This window comes from Uranotaenia lowii, chromosome 3 (genome assembly GCF_029784155.1).
Source record: "Uranotaenia lowii strain MFRU-FL chromosome 3, ASM2978415v1, whole genome shotgun sequence".
Taxonomy (NCBI): domain Eukaryota; kingdom Metazoa; phylum Arthropoda; class Insecta; order Diptera; family Culicidae; genus Uranotaenia; species Uranotaenia lowii.
In genome coordinates this window covers 4,234,731-4,257,473 of record NC_073693.1, presented here as the reverse complement: position 1 = coordinate 4,257,473, position 22,743 = coordinate 4,234,731, and the positions used below count along the sequence as shown (strand labels likewise).

General features: G+C 32.1%; 1 protein-coding gene across 1 annotated transcript in view; it reads left to right on the top strand.

The window, feature by feature from the left end:
- Window positions 1-22,743, top strand: part of LOC129754950 (sodium-coupled monocarboxylate transporter 1) — a 218,391-nt gene that overhangs the window by 68,203 nt on the left and 127,445 nt on the right. Inside the window, 2 exon segments of the mRNA XM_055751216.1 lie at window positions 3,699-3,862; window positions 3,987-4,182. Coding sequence (XP_055607191.1) covers window positions 3,699-3,862; window positions 3,987-4,182 — 360 coding nt within the window.

Sequence of the window (22,743 nt, the reverse complement as noted above, 5' to 3'; positions counted from 1 at the left end):
TTTCGATGAGAAAAGTGTTTTTTGAAGTCCGAGGTAAGCCATGGTCGAGAACGGTCATTTTTTTTGCTCTCTCGTTCCTAATTCGCTGTTACATTTCTAGTTATTCGTTTTATTTGATCAGGCTTCAGTTTATTCTTTAAGTGAAAAACAATGTTTAAGTTCTTTATTTTAATGAGTGTTCTCGAAGATAATCGTTAATTGAAACTATAGCTTTCAGTGCTTCATTTTCATAGCCTTCAAATCGTTGGTTAAAATTACTTTATCTCATTTCTTTTTTCTCATCGGATTTTGAGCCATCTGGGTGCACTGCTGGTTGCAGAGAAAACATGACGATGATTTTCTCACTTAAAGTCCAAATAAAATCGTTTCAAAATTTACAAACATGGCGGACTTTCTACCATATCCGAAACTTTTCACTATACTGTTGGAATTGCGATTCGCAACATCATTGTAAACGGCTTAAGTAACCATTTCTGATACGATTTCATGTTTGCTGAGACACTTTTTGATTCAACCTGATAAGTCGGAAGCGTTAATGGTGAATGTAAATAATTGTAATGCATTAAAACATTTAACCGTAAATATAGAGGAACAGCGTTAGAAAATAAATTCTCACACACCATAAATAATTTTGTTACATCTTGAAAATTTGATAATTGTGAAGGCTTGTGCCTTCTATCAAAAAGCTGTGGCAGTTAACTTAATTGTGAAAGTGATAGATAAGCTATAAAATCAGTAATGTGTATTCATTGGACTATTTCGACTGCATTCGTCATCATCAATTCAATAAATACGAAAAGGTTTATATTGTTTTAGGTTTTGTTATAAACTGATACGAATAAAAATACCTGAGATTTTGGTTGTGCAACAAAGGAATTTTGGATACTTGATTTATTTGAGATAACAGTGTTTGTTAAACGAAATTTGTTTTTAAATAAATTATGATTTACGAAAACAAAATTCAAAATTTGAGGGTCAGTTTAGATAGGAATTCGAAAGTTTAGAAAAGGCGAACTAAGGGGTCAAGCTATGTGTTTTACGAAAAAGATAAACTGAAAATTTATGGAATCTGTAGAGACGAAGAGACGAGTAGGGGTTTCAATTGTAAACTTTTGAACTAAGAAGCTTAGGTTTCTTGTGGTCACATCACTTACCAAGGTAAGCCAAGCCGGATAAGTGCGAAAAAAACTCAAAAAAAAAACAAAGGTTGCCACCTTTGAGTTAAGGCTAAGCAATTGCTGGCAAATTGTTAGTAATCTTATAGAATAAATATCTTCGTACCACAGCATGACTTTCCAATGGAATCACAATAACAGTTTAGCTCGATAATTTCAGCTGGGAAGCGCTGATTTCTTAAATTTCCTTAGGCTGTTCAGCAATATGACTTTCGCTGATAGAGGTTTTTAATTCTCACTTAAAGAGGTTTTGGATTAAAAAATTAAGGATCATGACGAGTTCTCTTACTTAAAGAGGTTTCTTCCTTATCCAGTCCTCGCTTATCCAGATTCGACTGTATTTTAAATTTTCATTTAGGCTCCCCACTTAAGCAAACTGTGAATTCCTAGAGGAAAGGAATGATGTCACGAGTCATGAGTGGTGAGAGAAGGGTAAAATGAAGAATAAATACAAAAGACCATAAACATGAAATTTTATGAAATGAAATTTATGAAATTTTCTTTTTTTCATAATATAATATTTTTCAAGAGAAGAAACATTGCACAAGTACATGTCTGTTTAGTTTAAATAGTGGCTCTAGAGATGAAATCGTGAACAATCTACTCCTTCCAAAACTGCTTTTTTATTCAACGACTTACCATGACTCATGGTCCATGAAGAATCGCTTAAGTTAATTCTTAATAAAAAGACAGAATACTTCATTAATTAGGCGTATAAAAATAAAAGCTCAAAGGTCAATACTTGAGCTGGGATTTTTTTTCTCCAAAATTTATGTTATTATGCCTCTACTCGAGTTACATATATCACACTTCACGTTTTCCTTTTATAACACAAAAAACTTGTGTTACGTCAGTGTTTATTTCAGTATTTTTCAAACTTTTTTCGTCATTGAATTTATTTATTGCTTGCCTCTTTCAACAAATCGCTTTTTGAAGTGGTTGTCAGCAAAAATAAATATTGATTATTTCTATAAAAGAAAGTCATGCAAATATCTTCGGCTGCAGAGCATAAATTCCAGGTCATCAATCAGTTTTCATTTATTTTTCAAGAATAATAGCGTTGTTAATATATTTCAACATTTTAAAAACTTTTCGAAAAATGCATGTTTCTGAAAAAACTATTATTCCATTATTGATTTTGGACAAAATTTATTTTCTGCTGAACTTGAAAGCCGATCATTTTTTAAGATTAATTCAATTTGTAATTTAACACTCGTGGCGGCGAAGCCAAGCCGCTGAAATACGAGCTGTCGACGAGAGTCTTGGAAGGAACCAAGTGAAGACGGTGGCTCCGGATCGTCAACAGTGGAGGTCTTTTATCACGGCCCTGGATCGGCGCTGGAACATTAAGTTAGTAAATAAGTATGTACACTCTTCTATTTCTTGATTAAGTATCAAATAATGGTTGACATTTCCAATTAATATACTGAACTGGTTTTTTTGTATATCGAATAGCTCAAGCCATTTCGAGAAGGTATTGAGAAAACATTAAGCATGAGGCCTAAATTGGTTAAAAGATTGTGTTCCATTTTGAGCCTTAAGAAGCAGCAATAAAATGAATATGAATAACGTTTTTAAATATCTTTCTTAACTTTATGAAATTTTTATCATTATTTTGAAGGTAAATTGCAAAGGACAGAGACGGACCTCAGAAAAACCTTATTGAAATTGAAAATAAAAATCACGCCATTCCACTTAAATAAAATAATTTCCTACAATTCAATAAAACGGCTAATCCGCTTATCGCAAAACGTCATACCATTAGAAGCTCAGAAGTCAAACACATCAAACGCAATCGCCATCATCGCTTCTGCTGAATCGCTCGGTTGAAAAATCGCAACAAAAACATCAGTCATAAAATAATCCGTTTAAAGTAAACTTGACTAAAGTTTCGATTTACTTTTCATGTTTTTCCCGTACAACACCTTACCCTGGCTGATAACATTGTCAAAACCGCAATCTCCGGCCTATCGTGTCGTTCCGCGGATGGTTGACGCTGATGATGCTGCTGCTGCTGATGTCCCGTTTGTTGCCGTGCTGGGCCAATTCCGAATCAAACGGAACCAAACAACCGCCCTGCTTTGCCCTGAATCATTCGATCGTATCATGTCGCGTGGTGCTGGGCTGCATTTGAAAACATAATCGTTTCCCGCTTGCCATCTGCCGGCGATGTTTTGGATGATGTCATTCAACTACACTTCGAACGGAACCGCATGACTGCACTCTCTGAATCCTACGTGGATGCTGCTGTATTCGTGTTTTCCGTCTGTCTTCCCCGGCGGAATGTTCCGGTTGATGATAATGTTCCCATCCTCTCGGCTTGACTCCTCGTCTACTTCCGGCCACCGACGACGACAACGACAACGACGCATCTCCCAATCGCAATCGCAAACTGGTGGCGAATGGTGCATAAATATTGAATCTGGTTGGCTGTCATCATGTGCAAAAACTCGCGGAAAAACGTCCCAAACGATGACATGCAAATGGAATACCAAATACAAAAAAACGACGAAAAAAAACCAGCACTAGCCCCAATCCGACAACCCGTCACAGCGTTTTTTCCGTGATTATCGGAGGCTTTTTCTACTGGACGTCCCTGTTCTGCACCAATCAGGCCTCGGTTCAAAAGTGCATGTCCCTGAAGTCGCTCAAAAAAGCAAAAGTGGCAGTTTGTTTGGCCATTCTCGGTGAGTTTTCGATAGTCCTACGCACTTTTGATCGGAAAATAAAATTTCCTGATGCTCGCTGCTGACTGCCACATTTGATTTACCCGCATTGACGTTTGTTTTTTCCCACATTCTCATTTCTCAGGACTGATAGTGGTGTTTCTGTTCAATTTCTACACCGGCCTAATGACGTTTGCCCACTACGCCGAATGCGATCCGCTTCGATCGGGCCAGATTACCGAAAAGGATCAGCTAGTGCCGTTCTACGTGATGGACGTTTTTGGGCACATCAAGTTTATGACCGGGATTTTCGTGGCCGGAATCTTCGCTGCCAGTTTGGGGTAAGTTGTTTTGCCATGCCTCAATTGTTCTAGTTTGCTGGAGTTTAATTGATAATTAAGCTAGCTTAAAAATCGTGGAAAGTAGTTGAAGTCTCAAAAAGCACTCTATTTTCAACTTATTTATCCATGATGATTAAGGTTTTTTTTAAGTTTTGAGTTTTTGGAGACAAATTACGAAAAAGTAGTGTTTTCACCTGCTTTGGTAAGTACTTTTGCTGCTTCGATGTTTGAATGTGAGTGCAGTAATTATTCCTTTCATAACTCTTCAAAAACTTAATAGACAAACTCGGTGCCTTCAGATTTAGTCTCAAACATAACATGGAATTTTTAAAGAATATTTGACGGTGTAGATGAATATTTTAAACGCATTTGAAACTTACTTAGAATTTTTCAAAGAGGAAGTTACCTCTAAAAATTTCTTAAACATTTTATTTGATAACTGATGAAATTTTAAAGCGTTTTGATCATCTATTTTATGACTTCCTTTGAAAACTAAGAAGATTTGTGCATTTGAAATATACTTTAATTTTTTTTCTGACAAAAATGGCACAAATGACAAAAATGACAAAAATGACAAAAATAACAAAAATGACAAAAATGACAAAAATGACAAAAATGACAAAAATGACAAAAATGACAAAAATGACAAAAATGACAAAAATGACAAAAATGACAAAAATGACAAAAATGACAAAAATGACAAAAATGACAAAAATGACAAAAATGACAAAAATGACAAAAATGACAAAAATGACAAAAATGACAAAAATGACCAAAATAACAGAAATGACGAAACTGACAAAATTGAAAAAATTGACAAAATTGATAAAATTGACAAAATTGAAAAAAATGACAAAATTGATAAAATTGACAAAATTGAAAAAATTGACAAAATTGACAAAATTGACAAAATTGACAAAATTGACAAAATTGACAAAATTGACAAAATTGACAAAATTGACAAAATTGACAAAATTGACAAAATTGACAAAATTGACAAAATTGACACAATTGACACAATTGACAAAATTGACAAAATTGACAAAATTGACAAAATTGACAAAATTGACAAAATTGATAAAATTGACAAAATTGACAAAATTGACAAAATTGACAAAATTGACAAAATTGACAAAATTGACAAAATTGACAAAATTGACAAAATTGACAAAATTGACAAAATTGACAAAATTGACAAAATTGACAAAATTGACAAAATTGACAAAATTGACAAAATTGACAAAATTGACAAAATTGACAAAATTGACAAAATTGACAAAATTGACAAAATTGACAAAATTGACAAAATTGACAAAATTGACAAAATTGACAAAATTGACAAAATTGACAAAATTGACAAAATTGACAAAATTGACAAAATTGACAAAATTGACAAAATTGACAAAATTGACAAAATTGACAAAATTGACATAATTGACATAATTGACAAAATTGACAAAATTGACAAAATTGACAAAATTGACGAAATTGACAAAATTGACAAAATTGACAAAATTGACAAAATTGACAAAATTGACAAAATTGACAAAATTGACAAAATTGACAAAATTGACAAAATTGACAAAATTGACAAAATTGACAAAATTGACAAAATTGACAAAAATGACAAAATTGACAAAATTGACAAAATTGACAAAATTGACAAAATTGACAAAATTGACAAAATTGACAAAATTGACAAAATTGACAAAATTGACAAAATTGACAAAATTGACAAAATTGACAAAATTGACAAAATTGACAAAATTGACAAAATTGACAAAATTGACAAAATTGACAAAATTGACAAAATTGACAAAATTGACAAAATTGACAAAATTGACAAAATTGACAAAATTGACAAAATTGACAAAATTGACAAAATTGACAAAATTGACAAAATTGACAAAATTGACAAAATTGACAAAATTGACAAAATTGACAAAATTGACAAAATTGACAAAATTGACAAAATTGACAAAATTGACAAAATTGACAAAATTGACAAAATTGACAAAATTGACAAAATTGACAAAATTGACAAAATTGACAAAATTGACAAAATTAACAAAATTGACAAAATTGACAAAACTGACAAAACTGACAAAATTGACAAAATTGACAAAATTGACAAAATTGACAAAATTGACAAAATTGACAAAATTGACAAAATTGACAAAATTGACAAAATTGACAAAATTGACAAAATTGACAAAATTGACAAAATTGACAAAATTGACAAAATTGACAAAATTGACAAAATTGACAAAATTGACAAAATTGACAAAATTGACAAAATTGACAAAATTGACAAAATTGACAAAATTGACAAAATTGACAAAATTGACAAAATTGACAAAATTGACAAAATTGACAAAATTGACAAAATTGACAAAATTGACAAAATTGACAAAATTGACAAAATTGACAAAATTGACAAAATTGACAAAATTGACAAAATTGACAAAATTGACAAAATTGACAAAATTGACAAAATTGACAAAATTGACAAAATTGACAAAATTGACAAAATTGACAAAATTGACAAAATTGACAAAATTGACAAAATTGACAAAATTGACAAAATTGACAAAATTGACAAAATTGACAAAATTGACAAAATTGACAAAATTGACAAAATTGACAAAATTGACAAAATTGACAAAATTGACAAAATTGACAAAATTGACAAAATTGACAAAATTGACAAAATTGACAAAATTGACAAAATTGACAAAATTGACAAAATTGACAAAATTGACAAAATTGACAAAATTGACAAAATTGACAAAATTGACAAAATTGACAAAATTGACAAAATAGACAAAATTGACAAAATTGACAAAATTGACAAAATTGACAAAATTGACAAAATTGACAAAATTGACAAAATTGACAAAATTGACAAAATTGACAAAATTGACAAAATTGACAAAATTGACAAAATTGACAAAATTGACAAAATTGACAAAATTGACAAAATTGACAAAATTGACAAAATTGACAAAATTGACAAAATTGACAAAATTGACAAAATTTACAAAATTTACAAAATTGACAAAATTGACAAAATTGACAAAATTGACAAAATTGACAAAATTGACAAAATTGACAAAATTGACAAAATTGACAAAATTGACAAAATTGACAAAATTGACAAAATTGACAAAATTGACAAAATTGACAAAACTGACAAAATTGACAAAACTGACAAAACTGACAAAATTGACAAAACTGACAAAATTGACAAAACTGACAAAACTGACAAAATTGACAAAATTGACAAAACTGACAAAATTGACAAAATTGACAAAATTGACAAAATTGACAAAATTGACAAAATTGACAAAATTGACAAAATTGACAAAATTGACAAAATTGACAAAATTGACAAAATTGACAAAATTGACAAAATTGACAAAATTGACAAAATTGACAAAATTGACAAAATTGACAAAATTGACAAAATTGACAAAATTGACAAAATTGACAAAATTGACAAAATTGACAAAATTGACAAAATTGACAAAATTGACAAAATTGACAAAATTGACAAAATTGACAAAATTGACAAAATTGACAAAATTGACAAAATTGACAAAATTGACAAAATTGACAAAATTGACAAAATTGACAAAATTGACAAAATTGACAAAATTGACAAAATTGACAAAATTGACAAAATTGACAAAATTGACAAAATTGACAAAATTGACAAAATTGACAAAATTGACAAAATTGACAAAATTGACAAAATTGACAAAATTGACAAAATTGACAAAATTGACAAAATTGACAAAATTGACAAAATTGACAAAATTGACAAAATTGACAAAATTGACAAAATTGACAAAATTGACAAAATTGACAAAATTGACAAAATTGACAAAATTGACAAAATTGACAAAATTGACAAAATTGACAAAATTGACAAAATTGACAAAATTGACAAAATTGACAAAATTGACAAAATTGACAAAATTGACAAAATTGACAAAATTGACAAAATTGACAAAATTGACAAAATTGACAAAATTGACAAAATTGACAAAATTGACAAAATTGACAAAATTGACAAAATTGACAAAATTGACAAAATTGACAAAATTGACAAAATTGACAAAATTGACAAAATTGACAAAATTGTCAAAATTGACAAAATTGACAAAATTGACAAAATTGACAAAATTGACAAAATTGACAAAATTGACAAAATTGACAAAATTGACAAAATTGACAAAATTGACAAAATTGACAAAATTGACAAAATTGACAAAATTGACAAAATTGACAAAATTGACAAAATTGACAAAATTGACAAAATTGACAAAATTGACGAAATTGACAAAATTGACGAAATTGACAAAATTGACAAAATTGACAAAATTGACAAAATTGACAAAATTGACAAAATTGACAAAATTGACAAAATTGACAAAATTGACAAAATTGACAAAATTGACAAAATTGACAAAATTGACAAAATTGACAAAATTGACAAAATTGACAAAATTGACAAAATTGACAAAATTGACAAAATTGACAAAATTGACAAAATTGACAAAATTGACAAAATTGACAAAATTGACAAAATTGACAAAATTGACAAAATTGACAAAATTGACAAAATTGACAAAATTGACAAAATTGACAAAATTGACAAAATTGACAAAATTGACAAAATTGACAAAATTGACAAAATTGACAAAATTGACAAAATTGACAAAATTGACAAAATTGAACAAATTGACAAAATTGACAAAAATGACAAAATTGACAAAATTGACAAAATTGACAAAATTGACAAAATTGACAAAATTGACAAAATTGACAAAATTGACAAAATTGACAAAATTGACAAAATTGACAAAATTGACAAAATTGACAAAATTGACAAAATTGACAAAATTGACAAAATTGACAAAATTGACAAAATTGACAAAATTGACAAAATTGACAAAATTGACAAAATTGACAAAATTGACAAAATTGACAAAATTGACAAAATTGACAAAATTGACAAAATTGACAAAATTGACAAAATTGACAAAATTGACAAAATTGACAAAATTGACAAAATTGACAAAATTGACAAAATTGACAAAATTGACAAAATTGAACAAATTGACAAAATTGACAAAAATGACAAAATTGACAAAATTGACAAAATTGACAAAATTGACAAAATTGACAAAATTGACAAAATTGACAAAATTGACAAAATTTACAAAATTGACAAAATTGACAAAATTGACAAAATTGACAAAATTGACAAAATTGACAAAATTGACAAAATTGACAAAATTGACAAAATTGACAAAATTGACAAAATTGACAAAATTGACAAAATTGACAAAATTGACAAAATTGACAAAATTGACAAAATTGACAAAATTGACAAAATTGACAAAATTGACAAAATTGACAAAATTGACAAAATTGACAAAATTGACAAAATTGACAAAATTGACAAAATTGACAAAATTGACAAAATTGAATTGACAAAATTGACAAAATTGACAAAATTGACAAAATTGACAAAATTGACAAAATTGACAAAATTGACAAAATTGACAAAATTGACAAAATTGACAAAATTGACAAAATTGACAAAATTGTCAAAATTGACAAAATTGACAAAATTGACAAAATTGACAAAATTGACAAAATTGACAAAATTGACAAAATTGACAAAACTGACAAAATTGACAAAATTGACAAAACTGACAAAACTGACAAAATTTACAAAATTGACAAAATTGACAAAATTGACAAAATTGACAAAATTGACAAAATTGACAAAATTGACAAAATTGACAAAATTGACAAAATTGACAAAATTGACAAAATTGACAAAATTGACAAAATTGACAAAATTGACAAAATTGACAAAATTGACAAAATTGACAAAATTGACAAAATTGACAAAATTGACAAAATTGACAAAATTGACAAAATTGACAAAATTGACAAAATTGACAAAATTGACAAAATTGACAAAATTGACAAAATTGACAAAATTGACAAAATTGACAAAATTGACAAAATTGACAAAATTGACAAAATTGACAAAATTGACAAAATTGACAAAATTGACAAAATTGACAAAATTGACAAAATTGACAAAATTGACAAAATTGACAAAATTGACAAAATTGACAAAATTGACAAAATTGACAAAATTGACAAAATTGACAAAATTGACAAAATTGACAAAATTGACAAAATTGACAAAATTGACAAAATTGACAAAATTGACAAAATTGACAAAATTGACGAAATTGACAAAATTGACAAAATTGACAAAATTGACAAAATTGACAAAATTGACAAAATTGACAAAATTGACAAAATTGACAAAATTGACAAAATTGACAAAATTGACAAAATTGACAAAATTGACAAAATTGACAAAATTGACAAAATTGACAAAATTGACAAAATTGACAAAATTGACAAAATTGACAAAATTGACAAAATTGACAAAATTGACAAAATTGACAAAATTGACAAAATTGACAAAATTGACAAAACTGACAAAATTGACAAAATTGACAAAACTGACAAAATTGACAAAATTGACAAAATTGACAAAATTGACAAAATTGACAAAATTGACAAAATTGACAAAATTGACAAAATTGACAAAATTGACAAAATTGACAAAATTGACAAAATTGACAAAATTGACAAAATTGACAAAATTGACAAAATTGACAAAATTGACAAAATTGACAAAATTGACAAAATTGACAAAATTGACAAAATTGACAAAATTGACAAAATTGACAAAATTTACAAAATTGATAAAATTGACAAAATTGACAAAATTGACAAAATTGACAAAATTGACAAAATTGACAAAATTGACAAAATTGACAAAATTGACAAAATTGACAAAATTGACAAAATTGACAAAATTGACAAAATTGACAAAATTGACAAAATTGACAAAATTGACAAAATTGACAAAATTGACAAAATTGACAAAATTGACAAAATTGACAAAATTGACAAAATTGACAAAATTGACAAAATTGACAAAATTGACAAAATTGACAAAATTGACAAAATTGACAAAATTGACAAAATTGACAAAATTGACAAAATTGACAAAATTGACAAAATTGACAAAATTGACAAAATTGACAAAATTGACAAAATTGACAAAATTGACAAAATTGACAAAATTGACAAAATTGACAAAATTGACAAAATTGACAAAATTGACAAAATTGACAAAATTGACAAAATTGACAAAATTGACAAAATTGACAAAATTGACAAAATTGACAAAATTGACAAAATTGACAAAATTGACAAAATTGACAAAATTGACAAAATTGACAAAATTGACAAAATTGACAAAATTGACAAAATTGACAAAATTGACAAAATTGACAAAATTGACAAAATTGACAAAATTGACAAAATTGACAAAATTGACAAAATTGACAAAATTGACAAAATTGACAAAATTGACAAAATTGACAAAATTGACAAAATTGACAAAATTGACAAAATTGACAAAATTGACAAAATTGACAAAATTGACAAAATTGACAAAATTGACAAAATTGACAAAATTGACAAAATTGACAAAATTGACAAAATTGACAAAATTGACAAAATTGACAAAATTGACAAAATTGACAAAATTGACAAAATTGACAAAATTGATAAAATTGACAAAATTGACAAAATTGACAAAATTGACAAAATTGACAAAATTGACAAAATTGACAAAATTGACAAAATTGACAAAATTGATAAAATTGACAAAATTGACAAAATTGAAAAAATTGACAAAATTGACAAAATTGACAAAATTGACCAAATTGACAAAACTGATCAAATTTGCATGAATGACAAAAATGATTCAAATTTGCAATTAGCTTACTAAACTGTGAGAGGAGATAAGCTGTTAATATTTCTCAATATTATATGATGAAATCAAGAAAACTGAATAAAGTTTAATCAATACTTCAGAAGTTCTGCTTCTGTAAAAAAATATAAAGGTTACTTTATGAACATTTTTTTTTATGTGCAAAAATAAAACGCATATTAGTAAAACAAATAAAAAAACACATAAACACACATGTTTTGTACTGTTACCAAGATTTGTTTCCCCGTTTACGACCGCAAGACCAACAAATTGGTTTGTGGTTTTGTATTTGAGGTTGACACTAATTGCCTGTTTGAATTTTACCGATAGTAGAAAAATGAAAGTTTAAAAGGTCGAATAATAGATTTATTCTATCTATTACAGATTTTCTCCATGCCGAGTTCAATACTATTGCTTCAAATTGAATATCGATATGAAAATTTTATCTACTTAAACAAACGCTTTCCTCGCCCACCAATCAAAATGATGAGAAACCCGGTAGGTAACCTAATCGAAATTTGTGTATTTTATTGACACCGGGTTGTCTCCCAATTTGTTATTCTCAACGTATGCAAATTGAAAAACCTATCCCCCCATAATGTACATACACGAAGCTGAGGCCAAGCCGAGGGGCTTACTTCTGTTTAAAGTAAATTCCAGCGAATTGAAACAGCAAACAGCAAACATTTCGTGATTGCTTTCAACCGATTTGGGCGGGTTTTTGGGGTTTGGGCGAACGGCGTACTCCAAATCGAATCGCTTCGATTCGATTGAGGAACTGCTGCCTGCCGCCTCCTGGGGAAGCCCAATTCATGAGGATGCCCATTGTGAGTCGCCCCATCGATCCGGCCAGGGCACACGTGATAGTGGCTTGGGGTTGATGGAATAAAATATTTCATTTAATTGGATCTGGTGAGAGCATTCCATTCCATTCATCCTTTTGTGGTGTCAGCCAGTCGGTGACACCTCCCCAGATGACATAATCTCCGCGGGGAGTCATGTATGCTGCTTCTGAATTTCGCACGATTCGGTGTGCAAAACTGTCCTATAATCAGGAGCAATTTCTGTCTATTTGGGACGTTTACGCTAAAGATTCTATGAATGGTGCAACTATGTTTAAGGGGGGGGGGGGGGTGCCAGTGGAAAAAGAGAGACCCAATCACTGTCAACCACCACCTACATTACATCTGGCTGACTGCATGGGTGACTGACAGTCTGACTGCACCAAATTTCTGTCGACCATCAATTGCAATTAGTGGGACGAGTTAAAAATGCTTCTCTCGAAGCGCCGCGGAAAGCCAAAATGAATAATAAGCAATCGAATGTTTTTAGTAATGAGTCACTCGAAAGCCCTTAAGTGGATGTAAAACATGCAAAGGGAGATAATCAGATTGGTAATGTTCATTTCGAAGCAGTTTTTCTGAGTGCGTTGTTCAGTTTTTCTGAATGCGTTTTCATAATACCAAGTGAAATATTGACAATTTCGAATTTCAGTAACGGATTCTCAAATTCTTGTCATTGACACGTCCCAAAAATTGCAACGAGTTTTGTCACCCTGGTGACTCCTGCGCGCTGGAGATGCCAGCAACTGCAGCGGGACAGTGCTTTGCGTGCCGATCTCTGGAGAGACTGCCGGGCAAATAACTAGACCGGCAGCGAGCGGTAGATTGATTAATTTATTTCCAACTTGATCTGTCCCCATAGATGACCCCCGTCCGCCCCTATCCGCTTTACTACGACTAGCCGGAAATACCAACCAATCCACCAACCAAGCCACATTTACCGTCATCAATGACACCGTTCGATCGAGTCGAGAATGGGGGAACAAGTAGCTGCCGGGTGTGAAAACTACGCTAATCACACCTGGTTCGGTTTGATTAGGTTTTAATTAATTCATGCATTCTGCGACTCCTGGCAGGCAAATCACTCACTCGGGCGGAAGAGGTCAATTGTCGTGGGTTTCGAAATTTAGTGTTGGGAGTCGAAATTAACCACAAAAATTGTGTCTGGCTTTGAGAAAAATAGTAATGTTTTGCATAATTTTCTCTTTACGTATTTATTTCATCATCTGAATGATTGTAAAACTATAGTTGTCTAATTATATAGAGAAACTTCAAATGCAGAAGCTTGATCTACATTTGAATCGTTTCGCAATGAAATGATTTGTTGAAAAGTTTCAATTGTTTTTTTAATCTCAGTCAGGTAAAACATTTTCAAGTATTGATTTTTTAAATCATTTAAAGGTGGCTCCAGAGAGTGGTTATTACAAAATTATTCAACTGTGTTATATTATTTTAAATTGAGTAAAATTGCATCAGCCAATTGACCTAAGACCATAAATAAGTTGAAATACTAGCTTCTGCAATTTGTAGGGGAATTGGGGAGACTTGATCTCATTCACAAAGAGGTGTGGAACTCACATTATTGTGATGCGGTGAACCGCAGGATCCCGGCAACGTTAAACGATTTGTCTATTTATCGTGTGACCAACATCTTTAAAATAAATGCTGATGAATCTCGTTTTTAAGCTTTTTTCCTCAGATTTAAGCATTTTTTGCCTTGAGAGCGTTGGAGATGAAAGCTCAAATATGAAGAAAAAAGAATAAATCTGACAAAAAAAGCTTAAATCTGAGAGATGTGCTCCACACGATTTGCATAACGTTGCCGGGATCTGAGAGCACACCTCTCAGATTAAAGCTTTTTCTCAGATTTAAGCTTTTTTCCTCAGATTTGAGCTTTTTCCCAGTTTTGAGCTTTTATCTCCTACACTCTCAAGGCAAAAAAGCTGAGATCTGAGGGAAAAAAAGCATAAAAACGAGATTCACCAACACTTAGCTAAAAGATGTTGGTCACACGATACATCGACAAATCCTGTATTATTGCAGGGGTCTGTGCTTCAATCGCAGGAATGCAGTTAGGGGTGTGTGGTGTGTGGGAAAAAAAAGCTTAAAACGAGATTCACTAACACTTAGCAAAACTATGTTGGTCGAAGCCTGTTTGAGACCTCCCCCTTCTTCCAATGGGGAAATGAGAAGGGGAGGGGGAAGGGGTAGAAATCGAGCATATGGATACAAATGTGGCATGGGAGGGTATTTCAATACCAGTTATATTTCTATGCTTATTTGATCCAACCCTAGATTCCCAATGGAATATGGGGAGGGATATTCCATTGGTAATCTAGGAAGAAAGGTGTGGGGCTTGCAGACAATTTTCATATTGCATATCTCGAGAATTATTCGAGCAAATGGAACAAAATTCGGAATGGAGGGGTTTCGAGTACGATATTGTGTTCTTTTTTTGTAGAGAAATGAATCCAACTTAGATGAAATTTCAGGGACTAGATAAGAGAAAATCGATGTTGAAAAACATGCGAAAAAAATTCGCCTTGTCTCCCGGTGAGACTTGAACCCACATCTTGCGCCTCTCCGGGGCCCATGTATTAACATTCTACTACAGGAGACCAACCTGGCGTATGAATATTATACTGGTTGAGTGTCGATGTCTATCGGAATGAAGGGAATAGTTCTCCCATGTGATCATAATCATTTTCTTGGTCTATTTCATTGGTGTTTGAGTCAAGACCCATCTCTGGGTTGCAATTTAAAGATATTGTGTTCATTACCGAGAATTCCGGTCAGGAATTCCCGAGAATAAAAAAAATAGGGAATTCCCGAATCCCGGGAAGCGATTATAAATTCCCGAACCGATAAAATAGATCTAAACCTGCACTCAGAAAAATCCTATTATGTCGGCCAGATTCTCTTATGAAGTGGTGCCATTAGTAAAAATAATGAAATTTAATGGTGAAATGAACTTAAAGGACAAACAATGAGGGGTTTTTGTTTTCATAAGATATTCTTATGGGAAAATAAATGTCGCATAGATTGAAAATAATTCAAGATTCTTTTTCATATAATTATACTCTCTGCTTAATTCGTATGAAAAAAATATCATGTTGACAATCAGCTGCCTTTCAACCTCCGGTTCCATAAAAAGGTTTCATTACGCCTTGGACCTTTGACTTCGCGCATTTTGTCGGTAACAAAACTGAAAAGTAAATAAAACATTAAATGTTCATTTTGAGTGTACAAATAATTCCATCGAAAAATAAATTTCAACTCAAACTTACCATTAAGAAATCACATCAATTTTTTTAGTAAAACTGTAACTTAACAAATGGTGAGTGCTTCTGACGACGAGGAAATACATGACTGATGGAATGAATGTGTTCATCTTTTTAACAATGCCGTTTCTTATATTTTTCATAAGAACTTCGTATGAGGATTTGAAGAATTTCATAAGACTCTTATGAAAAACAATTTTACTCTCTAAAAAGCATTTCATAAGAGGCATTTTATGAAAATTATTATGAGAATTGGCCTAAGTGTGCTGCTTATGATTCTACATTCCATTCTCTGCAAAAGTTTTTCAAAACTTAAACTTTTATTTATTTTCTACCCAAACAGAAGGCTAATTCAAAACAAACAATCTGCAGCAGTAGACTAAAAATCCAAATCAAAAAAGAAACAGCAGCCTTAAAAATCTGCGCTTCTTAAGCCAATTCCGTTTTTTCTTTCATCGGAAGAAAAAATCGAAGCAGACAATCAACAACAGCAGCCTTAAAAATCTGCGCTTCTTAAGGCATTTCCATATTTTTCCACCGAAAGGCCAAATCAAAGCAAAAACTGCCTGAAAATCTGCGCTTCCAAATCCATTGCGTCTTTTTAAACCGGATGGCCAAATCAAAACATACTAGCAGTAGCCTTTAAAATCTGCACTTCCTAAGATGATTCCGTCTTTTTCCACCGGATGGCCAAATCATAACAAACAATCAGCCGCAACAGTTCTGATAATCTGTGCTTCCAAAGCCATTTTGTCTTTATCCACTGAAAGGCCAAATCATAACAAATAATCAGCAGCACCAGCCTTAAAAATCTGTGCTTATAAAACCAATTCCATTTTTTTCACCGGAAAGCCAAACCAAAACAAACAACCAGCAGCAGCCTTAAAAATCTGCGCTTCCTTAGCGCTTCCGTCTTATTCCACCGGTAGGACAAATCAAAATAGACAATCAGCAGAAGCTGCCTGAAAATCTACTCCTCCAAATCCATTCCGTCGTTTTCCACCGGAAAGCCGAATCATAGCAAACATAACAGAACAATTCCGTCTTATTCCACCGGAAGGCCAAAAAAAAAGAAAAAACAATCAGCAGCAGCAGCCATAAAAATCTGCGCTTCTAAAGCCAATCCGTCTTATTCCACCGGAAGACCAAATCAAAACAATCAGCAGCAGCCTTAAAAACCAACCACGCCATTGTCGTGATTTTACGAATCTCAATTCAGAGACTCACTTGGACAGGTCTGTCGCTCACAAGAATAGAACAATGACTGACTTTGTTTTGATTGTTTGCCTAGTGTTGCCTAAATAGCAAATGTTGCCATAGAGATTTATTTTATTTTATTTATCTTCAGTGTTGCCGAATACAACCATTAATTTTTTTTATTCTTAATTAAATTTAACTACCAGATTAATTTGAAACCCTTTACACAAATTTCAAAATTGTACTGTTAAAAACTTTTTATCTACTTTCAAATTGCAATTTTCAAGTCACAAAAACGTCTACATGCAGATTTTCTAAGATTTTTCCCCAGGAACTATTGATCTAGATATGCTTGGTTCTCCAAAGCATAAAACCTGGAACATAACCCTCATTGTCACATTAAAGCTAGTAGGTTGTAGAAGGTATCTCAAATCAAGCCATTAATCCACCACTCCAGTCTACCCCCCGTGTTTCGAAGTTGCTCACTTTAATGACCGCCCATTTGTTATTCTTTCGTTCGACCGACCCCGTTCAACGAAAAACCACAGATCAACTTTCGTTAAATCGGGAGGGCAGGCAGCTTCCTGGTTCGTTGGTCGGGAAGCATCAGTTGGTTTGTTGGTTGAGCCGATGGGAAGCTTCTTTTTATGGATTACCCATAAAGTTGATTAATCGGGTCTATTAAAAAGTTATCGAACTTTACCTTCCGAAAGCCGCCAGCCTCCGGGTGTAGATTGAACTCAGGGTTGGATTGAACACTTAAGTTAGACTGATTACGCCTTAATAAGACGGAAAATTCAACCACAACAGAGGGTTCTAGATTCGCCGCGCCCGTAGGTGTGGTTATTTTTTGCGAGAGAGCTTTCCATCGAAAGTGTATAAATTGATGGGAAATTTTCTTCGCCCTCGACGTTTGGTGGTTGGAATCCTTAATACTCAAGCTTTTATGTTTTTCCATATCGCATTATTCCAATCCAATGATGGGTTCCCGATGAGCTCTTTCTCAAAGTTATAAATTTGGCCTAATAGTGTCCGGATTGAAGAATCTGATGTGAGATGAACTCAGAGAAATCAAGATGGCGAAGAGTTGATGAATAAGTTGACTGTTTCGAATGAAAAAGTTTCGGGCTTCAGATGATGGCTTTATCATTCTTCAATTTCCGATCATTTTCAACGCACATCCTCGCCCACCATTCATGGAATATCCCTTGACACGAGCCCCGAGAAAATCGATAAGGCGTCGAGCCTAGAAAGATCGTGCGCTGAGGGACGATTTCCGTAATCTGCTTTGGTTCAGGAAGCGGGTTCCTTCCATTTATCCAGACGACCGAAGACGACGACGGTGATGATAATGGTAATGACACTGGTGATTTCATGTGGCGTATGCCGGTTGTGATTATTTGCCAGCATCGGAGACGGGATGTCCTGAAAGTTCGAAGAATTGCTACCGGTTTTAGTTAGGCTCCCTGAATCAGAGGGAAGCTAGCTGAAGAATGAGGTGGCAACGGACTTTGGTGATTTAATGAGGTGATTATCGTCAGCCGCTTCTTTGGTTTAGTTTCCTTCCCAGTCAAGATTTTGAGGATTTTTTCTTCTGAGATTTTCGTTTTGCTTAAGCCTGGACCATACGTAGCCACTTTTGCTGAACGTTTTACTGCATTGTGACAATCTGATGGAAAAGTTTATGAAGAGCAGACTTTTTGATTGTATTACTTGCTGGAGGCTTGATTTTAATCTGTGCTTGGAAAGTCTGAAGTTTGGATCTTCACTCTTGTGGAGAAATGTAATTGTAGTATTGGACTAACTCAAGATACTTTGACAGGCCTGTAAATACAAAAGACGGTTTTTAAGTTAAGACACTTTGATAAATATTGAAACTTTAAAAAATGTTTTCGATTAACTCCATCGAGTATTTCCAATATAATTATGTATCGCTCGGTGTATCGGACGGCATCAAATCGAATAAACGAAGGCACTATAGGCTAGCCGTAATCAATTCCGTTTGACCGTGAATGCAAATCACCTTTGCTCATTTCGGAATCGGGGGAGCCCTCAGTCATTCTATTCGTATAATGCCCATTACTCAGTCATTAAGTTCCATTTCCGTTTTGCGCCTGCATGGCGGATTCCGCCATCCGGATTGAACGCTGCTGGTCGAGTCGAGGGAACTCAACTATTTTTCTCCATCGGCTAGCTGGCAAACGAATGCTCAATGAGCAGGAAAATTTTAATGCATCTGATTTTAATTAAATCATGCCCCCGAATTCCAGTTCAACTATCGCGAATGACAGCCCAGCCGCAGCAGATATACATACGCAATACGCAGGAACCTACAAACGTATGTAGATCCTATTTGTTTGGGTCTATATGTAAATTTATTCTGCTGACCGCAACAACCGCGAACCCGGGCCACGGGAATCGAACCTAATGATTGGGCGGGAATGATTTTTGATGAGCGGTCCCGGTGGGAGAAATTAAACTCAATATGTTGCCTGATAGTTCGGTCTGGCTGGGGCAGGCTCGCTATGCAGTTATTTATTTCAATAATTTCATTTTTTGGTTAGCTAGTAGAGGTCTGAACTGTTTGCTCATTACTTTATCATTTTTAATTTGAAAATTTATGGCCAACGGTTCGAATCCAGTTGAAAGACTTCAAAGAGGAAAGGAGCACAAATTGTTCTGAAATGCTTATGTGAATTGTTTGTTTTATGCATAATTCTTAATTGAAACCCTAATATTTGGCAATATTAATCAATTTTGTGAAGGTACCCGTGACGAGGTAAATCATTTTTATCAAGTTTCATAATATTTTTTATGTATCACAATGCTCGACTAAAATACGAAAATTACTTCTTTACACTCATAAAGTGATTTGGACATTGTAATGACAAAATTGGCAAAACTTAACTCTTTTCGTTTTCCATCACTTGCGTTTTTGGAGTTTTGACTAATCTGACACGTTAAATTCGACTTGTTTCAGTGTTTTTCTGGATTTAATATATTAAAACTTTTTTAAAGGTCAAAAATTGGCAAATTCAACATTTTTTTTACGAACCAGCAGCGTATTAACTTAAGGCTGCTAGATTGCCCTGTTTTACCGGGATTTCCCGGGTATATAATACAAAATTTTACAATAGTTCGGTCCGGCACGGTTGCCCGGATTTCATTGAAAAGATCCGGAATCTGCTAGATTTATTCTAAGGTTGCCAGAAGATTTTCAGTACGTATCCGGGTCGGAGAAACCGGGCTATTTTTATGTAAAAACCTGGCAAAATCCACGCATTTGATTTCAAAATGGTCGACCAAAATCCTGGCAATATTCGGGCAAATTTGGTCAAAATCTAGAAATTATTCATCAAAAATCAAGAAAAAAAAGTTGAAAAAAAATTTTCTCATAAAAATTTCTAACCAGATCTTAAATCTTATTTTAGGCTGTCAAAAAACCTTTCATGATTATTTTTATGAAACTAGCATAGAAAATTTTGTTTTGGAATTACATCGCAATTTGTTTTTAAAGTGTTATTTGAGAATGAAAATGAGAATATACTCGGGCAGAATCCGGGCAAACCCGGCTAAAACCGGGCAATCTGGCAACCTTAATTTATTCCTTTTTTTGCCAAAACAAACAAATTGTGTTTTTTTTATTATGCGTCCAAAGGCTAATGTTCTATTTTTCTTTGATATATCGTGTTTCTCTTATACTAGATTATCTTTGAAAATGTGATAATTTGCAGGTACGAAGATGTACCAAGACGAACTCAAACCGTTAGATTTGAAGTTATGCTTTTTTAAGGTCTGAGTATTAAAGTTACGTAAAAGTTCTTTGACCTGGCGGACGATATTGTTTTGCTCGACAACAAGCCATGCAGAGTCAATGTCGGAAAGACCAAGTCGATGGAAATCAACACATAAAATCCTTCCAGTTTCGTGATAGCTGGGAACGAGTTGAAAAAGCGCAGTGCTTCCATTATCTTGGTAGCCAGATAACGCCTGATTGTGGTACCAAGAAAGACATCGAGAACCGGATCAGAAAGGCCCGGTTTGCGTTTGCGAGTCTCAGAAACATTTGGCGCTCATGTCACATATCTCTACAAACGAAAGTCATGAACAAGTTGTCGAAAAAATTCTGTGTTCTCGACAAAAAAAAATCTCGAATCCTGTGATTTAAACCTAAAATTCTGTGACGGTTTTCTGTGACTTTTTTCCAATAAAGTTCATAGGGAAATCATGTCAAACATCATCAAATTGGAAAAATCTTACAGTTTTAATTGAGTGTTTTCGAAATTTAAAGTCAGCAAGAAATTATAACAATACAAAACATTCACAACAAATAAGCAAATTGATTTCTTAATTTATTAAACCATTTTCTTTTTAAGAGTTTTAAACAAGTATCATTCTCGGATTTTTTTTTAAAGTAAAATCGACTGTAGTAAAAAACAGTCGTTTTTTCTTCAATAATTCGAGTCTAAAAGCCGTAAAAAATCCTTCCAAAAAATCAACCTAAACAGTCGCTTCATAGTGATAGCACGAAGCATATTCAAATTTGCCCCATTGAGAATAAAAACTAAGCTTTACAGCTGCTACTTCAAATAATTTTTCAAGTTTTGCTAAAATTATTAAAAAAAAAAAAATCGATTCAAGAAACATGATTTAAAATAATTGAAGCAGTGAAATATTTTCAGTTTTTTTTTGGGTTGGGATGAATTTTGCTTTAAATCCTGGGAATAAAAATAATTTTTTTGAGCAAATTTTTTAGTTTAAAATTTCAACCTATGTATGTTTTGTCATCGTCTTCGGGAATATTAGTTCCTAGTACAAAATGTAGAAATTATGTTTTTCTTATCAAAAATTAAGATTAATAGGTTTCGAATGAGATTGTTTTTTCAAAACACAAAAATTCAGGATTTAAAAACAAAGACAAACTTATCATAAATATTACAAAACATTGAAAAGTCTGACTTGAAAAATATCGGTTAAACTTTAAAACGATTCTATAAAATTCGGTTAATCTATTTGAAATTTCAAAACAACATATGAAAATTGAAAAGATAAATTTATCAACAACTCAGAACGATTTTTTTTTCAATAAATCATCATGGCATATTCAAAACTTATTTAAAGAATTTAATTGATCACTCAAGGAAACAGCATTATTGGGTCTTTAATTTTTTTTTTAGATTTTAATGTTCTTAACTCTTATCTTTTGTCCGATTTGTCTGTCACCTCAAGTTTTGGTGATATGATGTTTATGGTTTTTCAAATGAAGTTGTGTTGAATTTTGACTGAGATGATAACTGATGAACTAAAAAATCTACATGAAATAAAAAACTGATCCCGAATTATTTGATGAATATAA